At 56.9% G+C, this 21,183-nt stretch overlaps 1 protein-coding gene across 1 annotated transcript in view; it reads left to right on the forward strand.

Moving 5' to 3' along the window:
• The window catches only part of LOC119101968 (titin), a gene marked incomplete at its 5' end in the record, with an annotated part of 32,973 nt that extends 12,834 nt beyond the window's left edge, over positions 1-20,139 (forward strand). Inside the window, one exon of the mRNA XM_037225375.1 lies at positions 9,607-20,139. Coding sequence (XP_037081270.1) covers positions 9,607-20,139 — 10,533 coding nt within the window. The remainder of the gene's footprint in view (positions 1-9,606) is intronic.
• Positions 20,140-21,183: the final 1,044 nt, after the last annotated feature.

The raw sequence follows: 21,183 nt of genomic DNA on the forward strand, positions 1-21,183 counted from the left end.
CCGTCATCTGTCGGCCGGGACGGCGGCGTGTCCCCCCGTCATCTGTCGGCTGGGACGGCGGCGTGTCCCCCCGTCATCTGTCGGCCGGGACGGCGGCGTGTCCCCCGTCATCTGTCGGCCGGGGCGGTGGCGTGTCCCCCGTTATCTGTCGGCTGGGACGGCGGCGTGTCCCCCCGTCATCTGTCGGCCGGGACGGCGGCGTGTCCCCCCGTCATCTGTCGGCCGAGACGGCGGCGTGTCCCCCGTCATCTGTCGGCCTGGACGGCGGCGTGTCCCCCAGTCATCTGTCGGCCGGGACGGCGGCGTGTCCCCCGTCATCTGTCGGCCGGGACGGCGGCGTGTCCCCCCGTCATCTGTCGGCCGGGACGGCGGCGCGTCCCCCCGTCATCTATCCGACGGCGCGTCCCCCGTCATCTGTCGGCCGAGACGGCGGCACTTCCCCCGTCATCTGTCGGCCGGGACGGCGGCGTGTCCCCCCGTCATCTGTCGGCAGGAACGACGGCGCGTTCCCCGTCATCCGTCGGCCGGGACAACAGCGCGTTCCCCGTCATCTGTCGGCCGGAACGACAGCGCGTTCCCCGTCATCTGTCGGCCGGAGCGACAGCCTGTTCCCCATCTGTCAGCAGGGACGACGGCGTGTCCCTCGTCATCTGTCGGCCGGGACGACGGCGCAGCAAACACGGGCGGACCGAGCTTCTGAAAAGCATACCATGGAAATCTATCTTGTAGTTGATATGTTAAGACCACATAGCAAACAAATGCACACATCAGGCGTCTTTGCTTTTGCTCTGAAATGCGGCTCCTGCCTGTTTTGAGCAAGAGACGCCCCACTAAGCATTTTTCCCAGCAGCTATCGTACATGTGCTGCCTGATCCATATGTCTGCAGTCACGCCCTTACGGGAGTGTGACGAAAGCCGCTCTGGACGCCCAGGCTCCATCCCCGCTCGCTACCAGGCGCTCCTCGCCAGGCGACCGTCATTCCGTCGGTCGGGGAACTTGGCGGCGCCTGTCCCGCAGCTCTGCCCTCCACCGGGCGCTCCTCGCCAGACGACCGCCATTCTGTCGGCGGCGCCGCTCCGCTGCGCCAGGCTCCGACACAGTCTGGCGTCGTCGGTCGCTGTTGCCGACGGCCGACCGCACAATGGGAGGCGCCGCCGGATGGTCGGCGTCGACCTCAGTGTGCGTGCCGCTGACACGGCCGGCGTGGCCTGCCCGCCAGCAGACCCGCCAGTACCGCACCGTGTCGTGCGAACGTCTCGATGGGCCGATCACTCGGTAGCGACGCCCAGCGGTCATACGGAGGAATGCTTGAAGTACATTCAGGGACCATCACACGCTTTCTCGTGGCATTCCCTGACCGCTGCGCAGGGGGCGATGTTGTGTCGTCTCATTTAGGTCGTTTTTGCAATAGCATTGCACTGTCAAGCCTCCACTGGAATGAACGGTGTACCAACGCTGACTCGTGAAAACCATTCTCCGTAATTTCGCCTTTCTGGACGATTCTACCAGCTTCGACGCGCCGCGCCGACGAGCCACGTCGGCTCCGTCGCCGTCTGCCTCTCCGTCCGCTCCTCCGGCGCCTCCAGCTGGGGCGGGCGGAAGCCCCATCGCGGTGGCGGTTTCCGGCATCATCGGACCGGCGCGGACGCGGCCGCGCCGGTCCGGCCACGTGACTCGGCGCGGCCGGCGCGCCGCTCCGCCCCCGCCGCGCCCCGGCCGGCCGGCGCGCGTCGGGACGCGCCCGACCGCACCCCGCAGCCGCGGATCTGCCGGCCAAGGTCATGCAACTGCACAGCGGCCGGCCCGTTGTCTGGCGCCGGATCAATGGGGAATCGATGTCGGGCCCGCTGTGGCCGGCCGGCTGGCTCCGACCAGAGAGAAACCGTGTAGGGTAGGCCTCAACTCCGTCTCGCCGGCGTCGAGGGAGCATGATCCGCGGTCTCGGGGCCAACGTCATGGTTTATTTTTATTATTGTGTACATGACACAGCGCGTCTAATCTCTGCTTTATCGGGATTTTATCAGAATGCGAGGGGTTTAAGCTCTGCTAGTGCCGCCACTCTGGCACCATTATCAGCCACAGCGCGCCATGAACCCGAGGATGGGTATTGGGGACATCACAAGGACATTGGGTCAGCTGGTGGTGTCATGGTTGCTTCCGGGCCGCCCCTGCCCGGCGCGTGATGTTTCCTCGGGTCATGTACCGCGCCCCGAGCGGCGCGCGGCCGCCGTCGGCGCCGTGACGGCGGGCCAGCACGCTCGACGCGTCCGCTGGAGGGCAGCGAAGCCGGGGGCAGGTGGGGCGGCGTGGCGGTGACGTCAGGCGGCGCCGGCTGCCAGCCCCCGCCGGCGCCCCTGCAGCGCGCCGGCCGGCCGGCCGGCCCGCCGCCAGGCCCAGTACGACCCGGGGAGTGGTGCAGTGGCGGCGACCGTCTACTCGCCTGACGTCGCAGTGCGGACCTGACGACGCCGTAGTGCGGACCTGACGGCTCTGTGGTTCGGACCTGACGCCTTAGTGCGGACCTGACGCACTGTAGTGCGGACCTGACGCCGTAGTGCGGACCTGACGCCGTGAGGTCGTTCTGACGCCGCAGTGCGGCCCTGACGTGCCGCTGGGAGAGCGCTGCAGGAAGGGGCAGAGCCGCCGATTGTCCACGATAAGATAAGGTACGGCTTTTGCACGCGATATTGTGCGGGGATGCTTTGGAATCCGGATCCCTTTTCGTCCAATCAAAAGCGATATATATATATATATATATATATATATATATATATATATATATAATATTGCACGTTAATATCCCGGGTACATGCCTTGCTCGGTGCGACCGCCACCGAGCGCTGCAGATGGCGGGCCTGGTCGGCCGGGCGGCGCGTTCGACGGCGCATGCTGGAGTTATGGGGAGGGAGGCTCGGTTTGGCAGTGCCGATGGCGCCAGACCGGCCGGCCGCCTCCGGGAACGGTGCGGCGTCGGCGGCCGGATGATGTGGCAGATTGTGATTAATTTCCGACGCTCTCATAAACAGTACAGGATGTGTGCGGACCGTGCGGTTTCGCTGGGGTTCGGAGGCGAGAGTACCCGTGGGACAGCGCCCAGGAGGTGGTGCTGAATGATGCAAGCATTTCGTGTTATAAAGGCATAAATGAGATGCTCGGTCCCATGGGCCTGTTACATTCTAGAGGCCGTGCGTTCGCGGCGAAAGATGCCGGCATATTTCTGGCATGATCTGAAGGGAAATTATAGGTTTTTTCATATGGGCTGGTCATTGCTGAACCGCATGCACGTATCGCTGGTGTTCGTCATGACTCATGGTCGCAGGCGCTTGCGCGAGCCGGACCGGTACATGGCAGCTGAGCGAACAAGGGCTCAACGGGCGCACGAGAAGTAAACTCAGTATGAACAGTATACCCTAGCATCTGGGACGGCGTCACCTGCCTGCTTCGCGCGCGTCGCATTCCGACGTTTTTGTGGTCGGCTGCTCGGCGGGAGAGTGACCGAGCGACTGGGAGCCCCACGGTCCCGGGCACAGGTCACCCGGCGTTCCGTGAAGTCAGCCGGCATCCAGCGGAGTGACCGAGCGACTGGGAGCCCCGCGGTCCCGGGCACAGGTCACCGGCGTTCCGTGGAGTCAGCCAGCATCCAGCGGTGGGCTGGTTCGCCTCGCGTGGTCCGCGGTGGACTGGTCCGCCCCGCTCGGTCCGCGGTGGACTGGTTCGCCCCGCGCGGTCCGCGGTGGACTGGTCCGCCCCGCTCGGTCCGCGGTGGACTGGTTCGCCCCGCGCGGTCCGCGGTGGACTGGTCCGCCCCGCTCGGTCCGCGGTGGACTGGTTTGCCCCGCGCGGTCCGCGGTGGACTGGTCCGCCCGCGCGGTCCGCGGCGTGGCCGGGTGGCCCGGTGGTGGGGAGTCGCGGCACGTATCATGAATAAATTACCGCCATCCACAGCTAGTTGAACTGGAGCTGCGGCTGTGAATAGCAGATGTGCGGTTTAACGGGCTGAGCGTTCGGTACTGCCGCAGCAAATTAGTTGGCGAGTTGCGTCATGCTGTTCATTAGTTAGTCAAATCACTGCTTGCAATCCGGGCTTTGTAATCACTCAGATAATTATTGAAACGCGTCGTCGTGCTTGCCGTTGAGTGACACAGTGCAACGGCCTCGAGCGCAGGCTGTACCCGCGGCTGGAATCCTCGCCTCTGGCACTCCACCAGTCACGGGCGTTTAGCGCCGCGGGCCCGGAGGCGGTGACGCGCCTTGAAGCGGCCAGCCGGCCGCCGCGGGCGGCGGGCGGCGTTCTGCAAGGCTGCGGCGCCCGTTACCGGCCCACGTGCCGCCATTGACCTCGCCCATGGCTCCGGTGCGTGGTGCCGGAGCGCCGGAGCGCCGCCCCTCCCCCCGGGCTGCTGTAACGGCTCGCCGGTCAGCACGGCCTGAGCACACGACAGCCGCAGGCAGTACGGCTGGGGGCGCCGCCGGCTGCCGCTGGCGAGGCCTCCTGATGCCTCAGCTCGGCTCTCCGGCCCGCAGCGGTGGGAGCCGTGCCGGCGGGCCGGAGCGCCGCCCCTCCCCCCGGGCTGCTGTAACGGCTCGCTGGTCGGCACGGCCTGCGCACACGACAGCCGCAGGCAGTACGGCTGGGGGCGCCGCCGGCTGCCGCTGGCGAGGCCGTCCTGGTGCCTCAGCTCGGCTCTCCGTCCCGCAGCGGTGGGAACCATGCCGGCGGGCCGGGTCAGGGCGGGTCCGCGTGGGCCACCCCGACGACCAATCAATAGGCCGGCGGCGGCGCCGGGGGACGGCGTGCACGGATTGTTTCTGGGTCGACAGCTGCTCACGCCATCTCTGCGCCACGGGTGGTGGGTCTCAGGTCGTGACCTGCACATCCGTGTGGGACCAACGCAGCTTCGGTGATCTAGTGTCGTATGCAGCGCGGCTCTGTAGGAGGAGGCCAGACTAGCACCTCCCCTAGGTGAACGGCCGCTGCGATGTTCCTGGCCGTCTGCAGCGGTGACCTAGTGTCGTATGCGGCGCGTCTCTGGAGGGGGGGGGGGGGGGGGGGCCGGCCGGGGCCTCCCCTCGGTGAACGGCTCCTGCGGTGTTTCTGACCGTCTGCAGCGCGCTCTGTCAAGCTGCTGGCGTCGCCTCGCCGGCGCCAGTGCCTGCAGCAGAAGTCGTCTGTGGAACGTGCGCGTGAGGGACGCGCTGGGTGGCCTGCTGGCAGCCTTGCAGAACGCCGCCCCGCCGCCCGCGGCGGCCTGCTGGCCGCTAGCATTATTGTAGATTGCGTCGATACTTGGGCCATTTCGGGTGTTTAGGTTAGTCTGGTTCCAAGAGTGGAGTTACAGAAATGAACCATCCTGGCGGCCGGGACATTTTGTGTGTGGTTTTGCGTCTGCGTGTGTGATATTGTCGCCATGTGTGGTGTCACGGGCACTACATTTCAGCTATGGCTGTTTTACCAGGGACACATTTCTTTAGCAGCTAAAATGTAGACTTCCCATCTGTTGCGTGCTTCCTTAAATCGGCCTCGTTGGCCTCGAGCGACCATTCGGATGAATTGCTCCCAATTTACATGGTGTGGCAGTTGTGAGCTGAAGCCGATGTTCCATCAGCTTGTGCTGTGGTCCAGCCAGTTGGCGCTCATTGGCTCAGAAGTGCGATGATCCTGCTCTATCGTCGCATCATTTATCGGCTCATGCAACACACTACGTGATAAGCGTCCTCACGCGCGCTGTCTCGAGGGGCTGGGTGATAGCCAGTGGGAGTTCTGTGCGTCGGAAGTCGTTTATAATTCCGTTTAGACGTCACTACACCGTTGCTTCGGATGCCTTGTCCTGAGCTATATTCGACACATTCTGTTGATGACGTATCGTCCAAAGCGTGGCACCCATTTCCTCTGCGCACTGCTGCTTATTCTATCTCAGTGTCATATTATGTGCCGAAGACGGCGTTTTCGACGTTCAACATCTCTGCTCGCCTTGCGCCACGTGCACAGCAGTGTCCGGTCCATGCATGCCGGTTTGTCCACCCCCGTCGGTGTGTGTCACGTCTCCGGACGGCGCACCCGCGTCCGTCACGTGAGGGGCGAGGGTGGCGGCGTCCAGAATTGGCGCCAGCCCGGCAGCGGTGGCTCGGTTCCGACCCGGTGCCGACGGCCGGTGATCGGCGGCCGGCGCTCGGCGGCCGGCCGGCTTCGGGTCGATGAAGGGGGCGGTGGGGCGGCGGCCATGGGGACGGCGCGCGCCGGCGCGACACGTGTCCCATGGCGCGCGGTGCTGCGGGGCGCGGCCGACCCCCGGCGCGACACGTGCCCCATGGCGCGCGGTGCTGCGGGGCGCGGCCGACCGCCGGCGCGACACGTGCCCCATGGCGCGCGGTGCTGCAGGGGCGCGGCCGACCGCCGGCGCGACACGTGTCCCATGGCGCGCGGTGCTGCGGGGCGCGGCCGACCGCCGGCGCGACACGTGCCCCATGGCGCGCGGTGCTGCGGGGCACGGCCGACCGCCGGCGCGACACGTGTCCCATGGCGCGCGGTGCTGCGGGGCGCGGCCGACCGCCGGCGCGACACGTGCCCCATGGCGCGCGGTGCTGCGGGGCGCGGCCGACCGCCGGCGCGACACGTGCCCCATGGCGCGCGGTGCTGCGGGGCACGGCCGACCGCCGGCGCGACACGTGCCCCATGGCGCGCGGTGCTGCGGGGGCGCGGCCGACCGCCGCCGCCTCAGCCGCGCGGTCCGCGGACGCTACGCGGCACCGGACTGCGCTGCACGGCACCGGCTGCAAATTGCATCATTCTGGCTGCTTAGTTGCAGTGCGGCTGATGATCCTGTGCGCTCCGATGCCAGTTCCAGCTGTTGAGAATGGGTGATTTTGATTGATATGCAGCGCCTGCAGTTGCGAGGTTTTTCGATTCACGCAGCAAATGTCTTCCGGCTTTCATCTTTCCAGGGCACTGGTTGCTGGGTGGGCCATCTCAACGTAAGCTCGCGCTGTATATGAACGGCTAGTCGGAAGTGTCATATAGCCTTGCCGCTGAAGTGTTCCTGAAATGGAGATAGCGCGTTAAAGCTATATTGAAGACGAAGGTTCCCCGACGGCAGAGGGCGGTGTTAGGATGCTTCGCTGCTGTCCAGATCAAGTGATTCCACGATGAACAATCTAACAGTGTTTGGAGTCCATGCCAAGAGCTGGCGAACATCTTTCTCAACATATGCATCTGGAACCAGCAGCCAGCGGGCCCGGCAAGGCCAGTGCCTGTGTCTTGCTGACTGCTTAAATTTGCTTGATCCGTCCGGAGACAGGCCGCTGCACGTGGCACCGCGCCTCCCGGTGCAGCACCACGCTGTCAGGGACAGTCGCGTCCTGGGAGCGGTTCGGAGCGGTCTGCCCTCCCCGTGCAGCGCGGCGCTCTCGGGGGGCAGCCGCGTCCTGGGAGCGGTCTGCCCTCCCCGTGCAGCGCGGCGCTCTCGGGGGCAGCCGCGTCCTGGGAGCTGTCCGGAGCGACCCGTCCTCCAGTCGTATTCCCATGATGGCAGATGATCACACTGGTGTGCAATTATTACGTGGATGGCCCAACATCGCACCGACGGTTGACTATTACGCTAATGGCAGATCATCACACCGATGGCTGATCATCACGTTAATGACCGATCATCACGCCAGTGGTTGACTATCACGCCAATGGCAGATCATCACACCGATGGCTGATCATCACGTTAATGGCCGATCATCACGCCAGTGGTTGACTATCGCGTCAATGGCAGATCATCACACCGATGGCTGATCATCACGTTAATGGCCGATCATCACGTCAGTGGTTGACTATCACGCCAATGGCAGATCATCACACCGATGGCTGATCATCACATTAATGACCGATCATCATGCCAATGGTTGATTATCACGCCAATGGCAGATCACCACACCGATGGCTGATCATCACGTTGATGACCGATCATCACGCCAGTGGTTGGCTATCACGCCAATGGCAGATCATCACACCGATGTCTGATCATCACGTCAGTGGTTGATTATCACGCCGATAGCAGGTCATTACACCGGTGGTTGATGATCACGCCGATAGCAGATCATTGCAGCGATGGTTGATTATCACGCCGATGACCGAGGTATGTCTCAAGCTTACCTGGGCTCAAAGCTGACAACGATATAGCCGTGTTTACGCATGCTGCTAAATTTGGAAATGTAATGAATATGGACCCTCTCGAGTGCATGCCTAATTTTAAAGCAGAACTTTGATTGTGATTTTGTGATGTGATCGTCATTCCACGTAGTATGCCGTGGTCGCTCCATGTGAATTAAAAGCATCCAAAACGTCCAACCCATTCACTTCCTTCAAGTAGCCAACCTCACTCAACTTGCTGCGCGGACGCTTGACACCATTTCATTCTGCCTGATGTATTCATGAAAGGAGGATATTACAACGCATTTATAAGTCACATTTGTACGGGTTCCCGAAAGCCACGAGGTCTTTTGGCCTATTTCTGGTATCACCTACATGACGATGAAAATAACACCCTTAATTGCATTGCGCGTCTAACGCAACAAAAGGCGTCTCACTAGCAGAAAATTTATTTCTTTAATCTCAACTAGCATCCAATGAGCATACACGACACCGTTGGAAACCAGGCCAAAAGCCCAGGAACATCATGCTGCATATAGTGTGTGCTGCGTGACTAAGCGCCAAAGGAAAAGGAGCGTTCTCAAGAATAAGCTCGTGGGAAGCATCAAGATTGCCATCTCAGCTGGTGGTCCGTAGCAGGCAGGCTGTCGTGCTCTTGACGACGCCAGTAATCATTGTTTATTTTCACCGCGGTGCGGTGAATATAGATAGGTCTTCAAGCAGCGGTTGCTATGCGGCGAGTTCCACCCTGCCCTGCCCATGTCGCCTGCCGCCTGCCGCCTGCCGCCTGATGCGGCCGCGACATCGGGCCGAAGCAGTGGTTTCCCCCTCCCACGTAACCTAAACATAGAGATGTGTGTCAGGTCGGCCCCGTCGCTGCGTCATGGCTAGCGTATTGATATGGACTTACAGCGCCACCAGACAAGAGAAGTACAGAGAGAGCGAGGGAGTTAGAGGGATGGTAAAATATATGGAGATGCAGGCACAAATACTTGGAGAGACAGAAATGGATTGGGAAGTGCAGAGGGAGAAGCTGACTTACCGTTTAAACAAAGAGGTTAGAAATCTGGCGTGAGGATTTTCGTTGGTGCCGCCCAACCCCCCTATCTTGTCACTTGGTACAAACGTCTCTTCAGCCACCAGACTGGCTGCGAGGTCAGCGGCTAGACTGGGTCGGAGCTAGTAGGCTTATTCCTCTGGGAATCGTGGCTGTGGACCTGGCGAGATGGTGGTGAATAAGAGAACGCCTTAACATATACTGACGTTGGTAGTTATCTTGCTTTATTTGTATTTTGTGTAAGACAGACCGTAATGCAGTGATTAGCCGTGACTGTGTTATTAGTTATACACGCATAAGCGCTTTAAGGTGGCGTAGAAGTTTCACGTACGCGTGGTCGACAATACTGTGGTTTATGTGTTGACGTCGCAGGTCTCTGCGTCACCTAGGGCTAACACCACTTTCTGTCATCAGATAATGGACAAAAGCCAAAAGCGGCCGAGGCGTCGGTCGAAGAAGTCATCTGGTGAGTCATTGCAAGAGACACGCGTTGACGAGCGGGGAAACACTCATCGCGTCGAACGTTCTACCAGCTCCGAGATCGCCCAGTCGCTGGATGAGACAGGCGCACCTGTGTTCGTCGAGCAGGTGCGCACGGAGGTGCGCAGCGACAGCAAACCGGTCGCTCGTCAGCCGCAGGTGAAGACGAGTGAGGAGCGCCTGCTGGATGCCGAGGGGCGGCCGACTGTGGCGACCACCACTACCACCACCACCTACGAGGACACAGTGGACGCCGAGGGTCGGCCGGTGGTGGTGCGTCGCGTGACTGAACGCGTCTGCCGCCAGACAGACGGCCAGCCGCCGCAGGTGACCGAGTCGGAGAGGAGCGAGGCTCTGTCCCCCGACGAGTGGAGCCGGCAGCAGCTGGAGCCCGAGCTGCCCGAGCCCAGTGTACGGACCGAGGTGGAGGAGTACGAGGACGAGCTGGGCCGCCGTGTGGTCATCACCACCACCGTGACCAGCACGTTCGAGCGACAAGAGAACGCTGACAACGAGGTGGTGATCCTGGAGCGCGTGCATCGTCGTCGTCAGAAGACCGTGTACTTAGACGGCCAGGTGGTGGAGGAGAGCGAGCTGGACTCGCCGCCTTCGGAGCCGCCCAGTGGGTCGGCGCCGGTGGTCGAGTATGTCAGTGAGGATTTCGAGCTGCCGGAGCCCAAGACGGAGACGCGAACGGAAGAGTACGAGGATGCCGAAGGACGGCGGGTCGTTGTGACGACGACGATTACGACAACGTACGAACAGACGGACGACGACGGGGGGAATACTGTCATTTTGGAAAAGGTTCATCGGCGAGTGCAGAGAACGATTTATGTGGACGGAGAAGTGGTCTCAGAGCAGCTGGAGGAGCCAGACGCCGGACCAGATGCAAAGGACTCGAATGTTATGTACGTCGATGAAAACTTTCAGATTCCTGAACCGTCCGAAACTACTAATGTGCAAGAGTTCGTTGACGAAGAAGGCAGGCGCGTTGTTGTGCGAACTACCATTAGGACCGCATATGAAGAGACTGAAGATGAAGATGGAAGTCCTGTAATCCTTGAGAAGATACAGAAAAGGGTGCAGAGAACAGTGTACGTTGATGGTAAGATTGTCGAAGAGACTATTGATGCCCCGGATGATGTAGAAGAGAACATCGAATTGCCTCCATCAACTGAGAGGGAGGAGGTGGAGGAGCACGTCGATGACCTTGGCAGGAGAGTTGTGATACGATCTGTTTATACCACAACATATGAACAAGACAGGGATGGAGATGGAAATGTGGTGATATTAGAGAAGGTCCAGAAAAGGGTATTCCGTACCGTGTTCGTTGATGGTAAAGAGATTGTTGAAGAGATTCGGGACCCTTCGAGGAAGAAATCTGTTGAATATGTCCTTGAGATCCCCGAGCCGAAAACCGAAGAACACGTCGAATCTCGGGTCGATGAGAACGGAAGAAGAGTTACGATCAAGACCATCACAAGAACGACGTACGAGGAGGGCAGAGATGATGATGGGACCCCAGTTATTCTAGAGAAAGCTCACACCACCAGAATAACATACAGGGACGGGGAAGAAGTCGTGGAGGAGACGTCCGCGGAGAACGCTGACCAGTTGACGTGGGACCCTGCACGTGACTTTGTGCTTCCGGAACCGCGTGTCACGGAGGAGGAGCGCGAGTACATCGACGAACAAGGCCGAACGGTCGTCGAAAAAACCACCACTACTGTCACGTACGAAAAGAAGTGCGAGAGCGACGGAAGCATCACGGTGCTCGAGAATGTGTGCCGACGCGTTATGCATACGGTATACGTGGACGGTCAGGTGGTTGAGGTCATCAAAGATCCCACACCGGAACCAGACGTATCACGCAGGTCCCGAACTGACGTCGAAAGTCTTGTAGAAAAACAGCCGCCCACAACGGGTGCTCTCACGAATACACTCCTGATCCCGAAGCCGTCAGTTGTTGAAGACGTCGTGGAGCATACCGAGCCGGATGGTCGACGGGTTGTCACCAAAACCATCATAACGACTACGTATGATGCCATGATGACCGAGACAGATGATGTCGTAGTCTATGAGAAAGTTCACCGTCGGATCCTACGCACGGTGTACGATGGAGACCAACTTGTGGAAGAAGTGGAGGAGCCGACGCCAGAACCGACGGTAACCAAGAAAACTGCGGAGGAAATTCATAAGCTCTCAAAGCAAAATATGCGTGTGGATGCCGAACTACCGGAGCCCAAAACGGAAGAAGAGGTCCAGGAGAGCACGGATGATCAGGGAAGAAGAATTGTGACCAAAACAGTGACGACAACGACGTACGAAAAGCAGACGGATGATGAAGGCGCCGTGGTGATTCTGGAAAAAGTGCAGCGACGAGTCTACCGAACAATTTATATTGGAGACCAAGTCATCGAAGAAGTTGATGAACCTGTCAGCACCTCTGCTGTGGACATGCGCGAAGCACCTTTGAAAAAACTCGACATTCAGGACACAATGGAGCAGCCAAAGCTGGCGGCGGTTGCAACGGAAAAGGTGAGACTGCCCGAACCATCGACTACAGAGGACGTTGTCGAACACACAGAGCCTGATGGACGTCGGGTGGTCACGCGAACCGTCACCACGACCACGTACGAGACCGAAACGACTGATTCAGGTGATCTCGTGATCTATGAGAAAATCCACCGTCGGATCTTCCGGACAGTTTATCTGGGAGACCAGGTGATTGAAGAAGTTGAGGAGCCAACCACGGAGCCAACAATGACAAAGAAAACAGCCAAAGACATTGAAGAGCTCGTAGTGGACATACAGCTACCCGAGCCCAAGACGGAGGAGCATGTGACAGAGAGCGTGGATGAGCAGGGGAGGCGAGTCGTGATCAAAACGGTGACGACCACCACGTACGAGAAGCAAAGCGATGATGAGGGTAACATTGTGATTTTGGAAAAGGTGCAGCGGCGAGTTCATCGGACAATTTATGCTGGGGACGAAGTCATTGAGCAGATTGATGAACCGGACAGTACCAGCAGCACCAATGCCGCAGAAGTCAATGAGGCTCCCGTCAAGGTAAGTAGCCGGCCGGACACAAAGGAGATGCCAAAAACGACAACGGCTGAGAAGGACGAGATCCGTCTGCCCGAACCATCGACTACAGAGGACGTTGTCGAACACACAGAGCCTGATGGACGTCGGGTGGTCACGCGAACCGTCACCACGACCACGTACGAGACCGAAACGACTGATTCAGGTGATCTCGTGATCTATGAGAAAATCCACCGTCGGATCTTCCGGACAGTTTATCTGGGAGACCAGGTGATTGAAGAAGTTGAGGAGCCAACCACGGAGCCAACAATGACACAGAAAACAGCCAAAGACATTGAAGAGCTCATAATGGACATACAGCTACCCGAGCCTAAGACGGAGGAGCATGTGACAGAGAGCGTGGATGAGCAGGGGAGGCGAGTCGTGATCAAAACGGTGACGACGACCACTTACGAGGAGCAAAGCGATGACGAGGGTAACATTGTGATTTTGGAAAAGGTGCAGCGGCGAGTTCATCGGACAATTTATGCTGGGGACGAAGTCATTGAGCAGATTGATGAACCGGACAGTACCAGCAGCACCAATGCTGTAGAAGTCAGTGAGGCTCCCGTCAAGGTAAGTAGCCGGCCGGACACAAAGGAGATGCCTAAAACGACAACGGCTAAGACGGACGAGATCCGTCTGCCCGAACCATCGACTGCAGAGGACGTTGTCGAACACACAGAGCCTGATGGACGTCGGGTCGTCACGCGAACCGTCACCACGACCACGTACGAGACCGAAACGACTGATTCAGGTGATCTCGTGATCTATGAGAAAATCCACCGTCGGATCTTCCGGACAGTTTACCTCGGAGACCAGGTGATTGAAGAAGTTGAGGAGCCAACCACAGAGCCAACAATGACACAGAAAACAGCCAAAGACATTGAAGAGCTCATAATGGACATACAGCTACCCGAGCCTAAGACGGAGGAGCATGTGACAGAGAGCGTGGATGAGCAGGGGAGGCGAGTCGTGATCAGAACGGTGACGACGACCACTTACGAGAAGCAAAGCGATGACGAGGGTAACATTGTGATTTTGGAAAAGGTGCAGCGGCGAGTTCATCGGACAATTTATGCTGGGGACGAAGTCATTGAGCAGATTGATGAACCGGACAGTACCAGCAGCACCAATGCTGTAGAAGTCAGTGAGGCTCCCGTCAAGGTAAGTAGCCGGCCGGACACAAAGGAGGTGCCAAAAACGACAGCTGCTGAGAAGGACGAGATCCGTCTGCCCGAACCATCGACTACAGAGGACGTTGTCGAACACACAGAGCCTGATGGACGTCGGGTGGTCACGCGAACCGTCACCACGACCACGTACGAGACCGAAACGACTGATTCAGGTGATCTCGTGATCTATGAGAAAATCCACCGTCGGATCTTCCGGACAGTTTATCTGGGAGACCAGGTGATTGAAGAAGTTGAGGAGCCAACCACGGAGCCAACAATGACACAGAAAACAGCCAAAGACATTGAAGAGCTCATAATGGACATACAGCTACCCGAGCCTAAGACGGAGGAGCATGTGACAGAGAGTGTAGATGAGCAGGGAAGGCGAGTCGTGATCAAAACGGTGACGACGACCACTTACGAGAAGCAAAGCGATGACGAGGGTAACATTGTGATTTTGGAAAAGGTGCAGCGGCGAGTTCATCGGACAATTTATGCTGGGGACGAAGTCATTGAGCAGATTGATGAACCGGACAGTACCAGCAGCACCAATGCTGTAGAAGTCAGCGAGGCTCCCGTCAAGGTAAGTGGCCGGCCGGACACAAAGGAGATGCCTAAAACGACAACGGCTAAGACGGACGAGATCCGTTTGCCCGAACCGTCGACAGTGGAAGACGTTGTCGAACACACAGAGCCTGATGGACGTCGGGTCGTCACGCGAACCGTCACCACGACTACGTACGAGACCGAAACGACTGATTCGGGTGATCTCGTGATCTATGAGAAAATCCACCGTCGGATCTTCCGGACAGTTTACCTCGGAGACCAGGTGATTGAAGAAGTTGAGGAGCCAACCACGGAGCCAACAATGACAAAGAAAACAGCCAAAGACATTAAAGAACTCGTATTGGACGTACAACTACCCGAGCCTAAGACGGAGGAGCATGTGACAGAGAGCGTGGATGAGCAGGGGAGGCGAGTCGTGATCAAAACGGTGACGACCACCACGTACGAGAAGCAAAGCGATGACGAGGGCAACATTGTGATTTTGGAAAAGGTACAACGGCGAGTTCATCGGACAATTTATGTTGGGGATAAGATTGTCGAGGAGTTCGAGGAACCTTCGAAAGATCCATGCACCGTCCACACGTCCGCCACCGAGATGTCAAAGCTGCAAAAGGCTGTTGGTGATTCGGAGAATGTTGTGCTACCGGAACCGACGATCGAGGAAACGACCGAGGAATTTACTGAAGATGACGGCCGCCGTGTTGTTGTCCATACGACCATCACGACTACGTACGATAAGGTGGAGGAGAATGGGCATATTGTTATTGTGGAGCGCGTTCAGAAACGTGTGCGGAAGACCATCTATGTTGATGGTGAGCTGGTCGACGTCATAGAGGAGGTGCATGGAAGTGCGGATGAATCTTCGTCTGCGGAGGATGCACCTGCCCTCATTGAATGGAATGATGAGTCGGATACCACAGCTGACACTCTGCCGAGCGAACCAGCGACACCTGTGAAGGTTCCAACGCCGCTCTCGCCTGGCGATTCGAAACGGGACTCCACGTCCCATCCTGCTGTATCTTTCGTCCCACCGGCCAACGCTAATGAAGAGCCTTCTCAGAAGCTTCCGGAAGAAGATCGTGTGATCGTGCACAAACTAGAAGAGTTCATTCGTTACATGCCGGCCATATCTGGGAAACTAGTTGAAGAGCCACAAGTGGATGAAGATCTGTATGAAACGATTGAAAACGGTAGAAAGGTCACGTACAAGACGATTACGATCACTATCATAGAGGAGAGGCAAAACAAAGAAGGAAAGCCCTCTACAGTAAAGCGACTGGTAAAGCATATCATCAAGACGTCGGATGTTAATGGTAAGCCAGTGGTAGAGGAGCGTTCGGAGCCTGAAGTTGTGGAAGAACTTACAAGGGATGCCTCTGTTCCAAAGGACACGGAAGCCCTGGCTTTGCCCCGAGACCTACCTGGACATGACGTTAGAACTCCCTTTAAGAGTCCCATTGATGAATCCGTGGAGATTGCTGAGGAAGCATTTGAAGACCCGCCGTCATCTACAGCGGAATCAGTGGAGCTTGTCGTGCGCCCGGAGCAACAGATCAGCGCCACCAAACAGGACAGTAAGCCATTAAAGTCACGGCCGGAGAAGACAAAGCCACCGAAGAAGACGAAAAAGAAGCGTGACAAACTTCCTACAGAAACCCCCCATCCGGAACAGGTGGATAGGAAAAGTGCCCCGGGACTCCTGCAGGAGGCGGCATGTAGCGTGACGCCCGAGCAGGACCAGCTAGGTGATGCGGAGGCTCCTGTGATAAAGCAGGCTGTAGTTGTTTCCGAGCCGTCATTCGCTCCGAAAGCACAATCCGAGGACGAGGTCATTGCAGATGCACTTCGCAGTGCTGAAGGTGAGGTAAGCGAACGGCCGACTGTGAGAACCGAGGTCGTGGAGTCCGTCGACCCTCAAGGCAGGCGGGTGGTGCTGAAACGCATGTACATCACTATCGTTGAGGACATAATAGACGAGTTGGGCGTTGTTACCAAGAGAACGCGGGTCATTCGGAAAGCGGTGAGAACCACGGTTGCTGCCGATGGCACAGTGGCTGTGGACGTGGTCGAGGAGCCTGCGGAAGAAACTGGCAACATACCGTTGTCAGTAGAAGAGCATGGACATGCATCGAAGGAGCCTGCGGCTCCGTACCTGAAAGCGGAAGATTACGTTGCATCGCTCGCGGCCGAAAAGGATTGGTATGACAAAGCATTGATTGACGATGCTGAAACCGTATACCATACAAAACACGGCCGGGCACAGGCTAGCAAACAACAGGACAATTCCACTGCTCCCATGCAGACCACCGCAAACATCAAGCCCGTTCAGGCTGAACAGCTGGAGGACAACGTAGCATCAAAGGTAGCAGTGCCTTCGAAGTCTCAGGCCCATCTTCCCTGTGGACTGCCTTGGCTCAATACTTTTGAGATAAATGAAGCTGAAAGAGTGCACCATGAAAGGACAGTGTCGCAATTAGCACCACATCGTCCTCTCATGGAAGCTGAGGGGAAAACTCAGCATGTTGACACTTCCCCTGATGTGCATAGCGTCGAAAAAGATACAAAGCTTTGTTCTGTTCCCATCCTCCACGAAGAGGTCTCGCTCGACATATATCCGCTCAGGGATGCTGAACGCAAGTTCCATGAAAGAAGGGTCGCACAGGAGACTAAAGCTCCTGAAATGGCTGAAGTCCATCCCGACCTTGGACATGAAACAGAGGAACATAAAGCGCCCAAAGAGGGCTCTAAAGACCCACCAGAAGTACAGCACGAACTGGGAGGTCACCGGGTCCTGGAAGCAGATATTCCCACCACTGATCCCTCGCAAAAGCCTGCGTTTGAACCAAGCGATGTCAGCCTTCTTTTGGAGGCTGAGAGGAGACCCGTCGAAGACATCAGTAATGTGATGAAAAAGCGCTTTGAACAACCAGCGCTCAGCGTTGAGCCAATCCCCAGAAAGGAGCCAACGGCTGTTGCCATGGAATTGCCACCTCAGTGGCCAGAAGCGGACACAAAAGCGAAACCGCAGCAGGCGGTTGGAGTGTACCAGACACTGTTTGACCAAATGCGGCATGAAACAACTCCAGAAGAGAAATCGGCCAACGATCTGCCCGAGCTCGACGACCTCCCTGCAGAGCAGCCACCTGAAATTCCTCGAGATAAGGTTGAGCAGCTGCATGAGCTTCCTGAGCTGCGACCAGCCCCCAAGGACGAAGTGGATCTGAACCTAGTACTTGGTCGCCTCATTGAGGAGCCAGTGACACAGATCCAGGGCAATGCCAAGAAGAGGTCTGAGACTGACGTGGACCGGGATGTGATTGAGTGGCCACACCCAGACAAACGGCCCGAAACTACAGTTGAAGAGATTCGCGTGGATGCGTCGCCAATTGAGATGATGGCTCATCAGCTCGTAACGCCCAGCTCGGAGAGCGGCGGCTTGCCTCCACTGAGTGAACTTCTGCCGTCTGCCCGAAAGGAACCATCTGGCTCGGTGGCAAGTACTGAGCATGGTGAACCCATGACTGGTACGGAGACAACAGGATCGGCCGTAGATGCCCAGACAGATGAGCCAAGAGAGGTGGCACCGCATGACGTGGATGTCAATGTGGAGATCATCGGGGATACACCTGATGTTAAGGATCAAGCACCAGGTGTGCCGGAAGCGCCTAAAAAGCAAGGATGGTTCTCGAAAATCAGTAACTTCATCACAGGTGACAACGAAGCCCCAAAAGACAAGGACGATGCGTCTTCCATGCCTGTATCTGCTCCTATTCATTCTGAACCGGCTGTAAAGAAGCAAGAAGTCGCTGACGTAAGTCCCAGCGTCGAAAAACATGCAAAAATACCTTTGTCTGCTGACCCGGGACCGTGTGTAACGGAAGAGGAAGTGACCCAGACGTTGGAGGCCACCCCAGTGATGGCTGTTGAAAAGAACTTAAGTGGTTCCCCTGAAGAAACCAATGATTCCGATATAATTGAAAGTGCGTTGGCTGAGGTCACTGGAATCATGGTTGAGAAACCTAAAGTTGAGGCTTACATAGAAGAAACTACAGACAGGCATGGACGGAAGGTCATTATCCGACGTGTTTTTGTGACTGTTGTTGAAGAAGTTGTCGACGAAACTGGAAACAAGGTGACCATTAGTCGTGTGATCAAGAAGCAGAAGCGCTGTACGAAATTGAATGGACAAGAAATTGTCGAGATTTCCAACATCCCGGAGTGCAAAGAAGAAGGAATAGAACAGCAGCCTCATGACGAGGTCCTGGAACATGCTGTACAAGACACGATGCTGCAGAAGAAGCCACACGCTACTAATGATCAAGTTCCGTCCGTCGCGACCGTCACTGAGCCTTTGACGAGCCTCAGTGATGCCGAAACTATATCCACGCTTTTGCCGGCGTCTGGAAACCTTATGGTTTCAGAACCTGTTGTCGAACGAGATGTCACTGAGACTGTGGACCGCTTTGGTCGGAAAGTGACAGTTGTGAGAGTGTACATCACGGTTTGGGAAGAGGTTATTTCGGAAACTGGGGAAAAGATCGTACAGAAACGGCGAGTATCAAGCGCCCAGAAAGTTACGAATCTTCCCAGTGGGCCCGTGGTAGAGAGGATAGATGAGCGGGATCTTGGCGAGATAGAAAAACTAGATCCCAACTCAGGGACGGCCTCAGATGCGAAGCCTGTGGAGAGACCTTTGATGGGCCAGACGGACGAGCAGTTAGTTCAGTTGCTCCTTCCGAAAGAAGGCAATTTTGTCGGAACACCTGAAGTTGAAAGATTTGAGAAAGAGGTAGTGGATGAAAATGGCCAGAAGACGAAGGTTGTACGTATCTACCTGACCATTGTTGAGGAAATTGTAACAGAGTCAGGCACCAAACAACTGGTGAGGAAACGGATATCCAAAACTCAGAAGAGCGTCGACATGGATGGGAATGCTGTGACGGAAGACACTGATGACCCAATAGTCATCGAAACATTGAACGTGGAAGAAAGTACAGCGGGTGCGAAACCCGTGAAAAAGGAGGAGATTATGTCAGCAACGCCAGCAGTGGAGGAAGGGGATATTCCGAAGCTCACTGTGCAAGAACCTGATGAGACGACAAAGGTTGCTGTTCGGGAGGCCTCGGAGCCATCTGTGAAAACAGACAAGCAGCACAGAGATAAGCCTTCGAAAAAACATTCCAAAAAGCAGCCAAAGGCTCCGGAGGAGCCTTTGGATCCTTATTCAGCGTCTTTGGACCCCAAGAAAGTTGAGGAAGAGCTGCTGCAGCTGTTAATGACTCCGTCTAAAGAGGATAAGAAACGCAAGCCTCGCAAGCGAAGTCGTAGGAGGAACAACGATGCCGCGAAATCACAGGAGTTGTCCAACTCCTCGGAGGAAAGCCCGAAACCGCCGGAATCAGCCCCGGCATCCGTGTCCGACGGGCACGACCTCATCGTTGAGGTAAATGATCCAGTGTATGGACATGCAGTTGTTGTTACTCACTTTGACGAAGTGGAAAATGACAAAGAATCCGATCATGAAACATATTTCAAAGACTCTTCAGTGCCTGTGTTGGAGTCTGCAGCCATTGAGGAGAAAGCAGGACGCGTCGCAAAAGAAAAAGCACCGAAAGAAGAAGCGGGTGAAGCGGAAGGGTGAAGAGTCCGTCCAAGGAGCGGAGCCGACGATTATGGATCCACAGTTCCCCAATGAGGAGTCGGTGGAAACCTCGGAAGCGGAGGCCCGACCGGACGACACAGCATCTACAGTGTCGTCCCACGAGACTACGGAAGACTCAAACTCGCTCCACGTCGAGCGGAAACGCCCACGACGCCGGAGTCGGCATCGCAGCAAGTCACCTCGGCCAAAGGAGGATACGGAATTGGATGACATCGTTCGCATGATTGAGGACCCTAATATTCATCCAGAATATCCAACGGACCATTCCAAAAAGCCTGCAGATGCACCTGACAAAAAGAAACCAGGCAAAAACCACAGGTCAAAAGTGTCACAGGAGAAAACAAAACGGGATAAAAGGCCCACTTCGGATGAGCCTACGGAGTCAGATGAATTGGGTGAAAAACTGGATGAGTTCAGTGTTGATACGGTAACGGAGCCAAAGGAAGACGTTATTGCTGAGGTTCTTATGGTCATTGACGAACCTCAGACTATTGCTGCAGATGAGAGGTCTCAAGCTGGAACTGAGTCGGAAAAAACCTTGAGCCAAAATTTGGAGCAATCATCTGACGTTGAGGTTGCGGACGACGCTCTTGAAGCGGCCATTGTTGTCGACTCTGTACCTCAGCATGCGGAAGACGTAAAAGGAAGTCGGTCAACCAAGAAAACAAAATCAAAAAAGAAATCTCACCACATAGAAGTTTCCCAAGCTCCCACCACTGAAAAGTCTGAGCCTGCTGTGGTCGCCAAGAGCGTCACACCTCACGATTCAGGAGCATCTGAACCTAAGGAGGTAGGGGATAAGGCATCCCAACCAACACAGTCTTCGGAAAGTGACTCCCAACTACCCCAAGATGCCAAACCTGCCAAGGATACAGGCTCACTACCGAAACAGCCCGGCAAACAGCCTAAACAGAGAAAGGCTGACAAAAAACTGCCCACTGGACCTGACAGTAGTGCCGTCAAAGACGATACTGCAGTTGTGCAGGCCCAGCCCGTGACCCATGCAGAAGAGGCTGCAACCGA

Source organism: Pollicipes pollicipes, unplaced genomic scaffold (assembly GCF_011947565.3).
Source record: "Pollicipes pollicipes isolate AB1234 unplaced genomic scaffold, Ppol_2.1 Scaffold_5204;HRSCAF=6150_pilon_pilon_pilon, whole genome shotgun sequence".
Classification (NCBI taxonomy): Eukaryota; Metazoa; Arthropoda; class Thecostraca; order Pollicipedomorpha; family Pollicipedidae; genus Pollicipes; species Pollicipes pollicipes.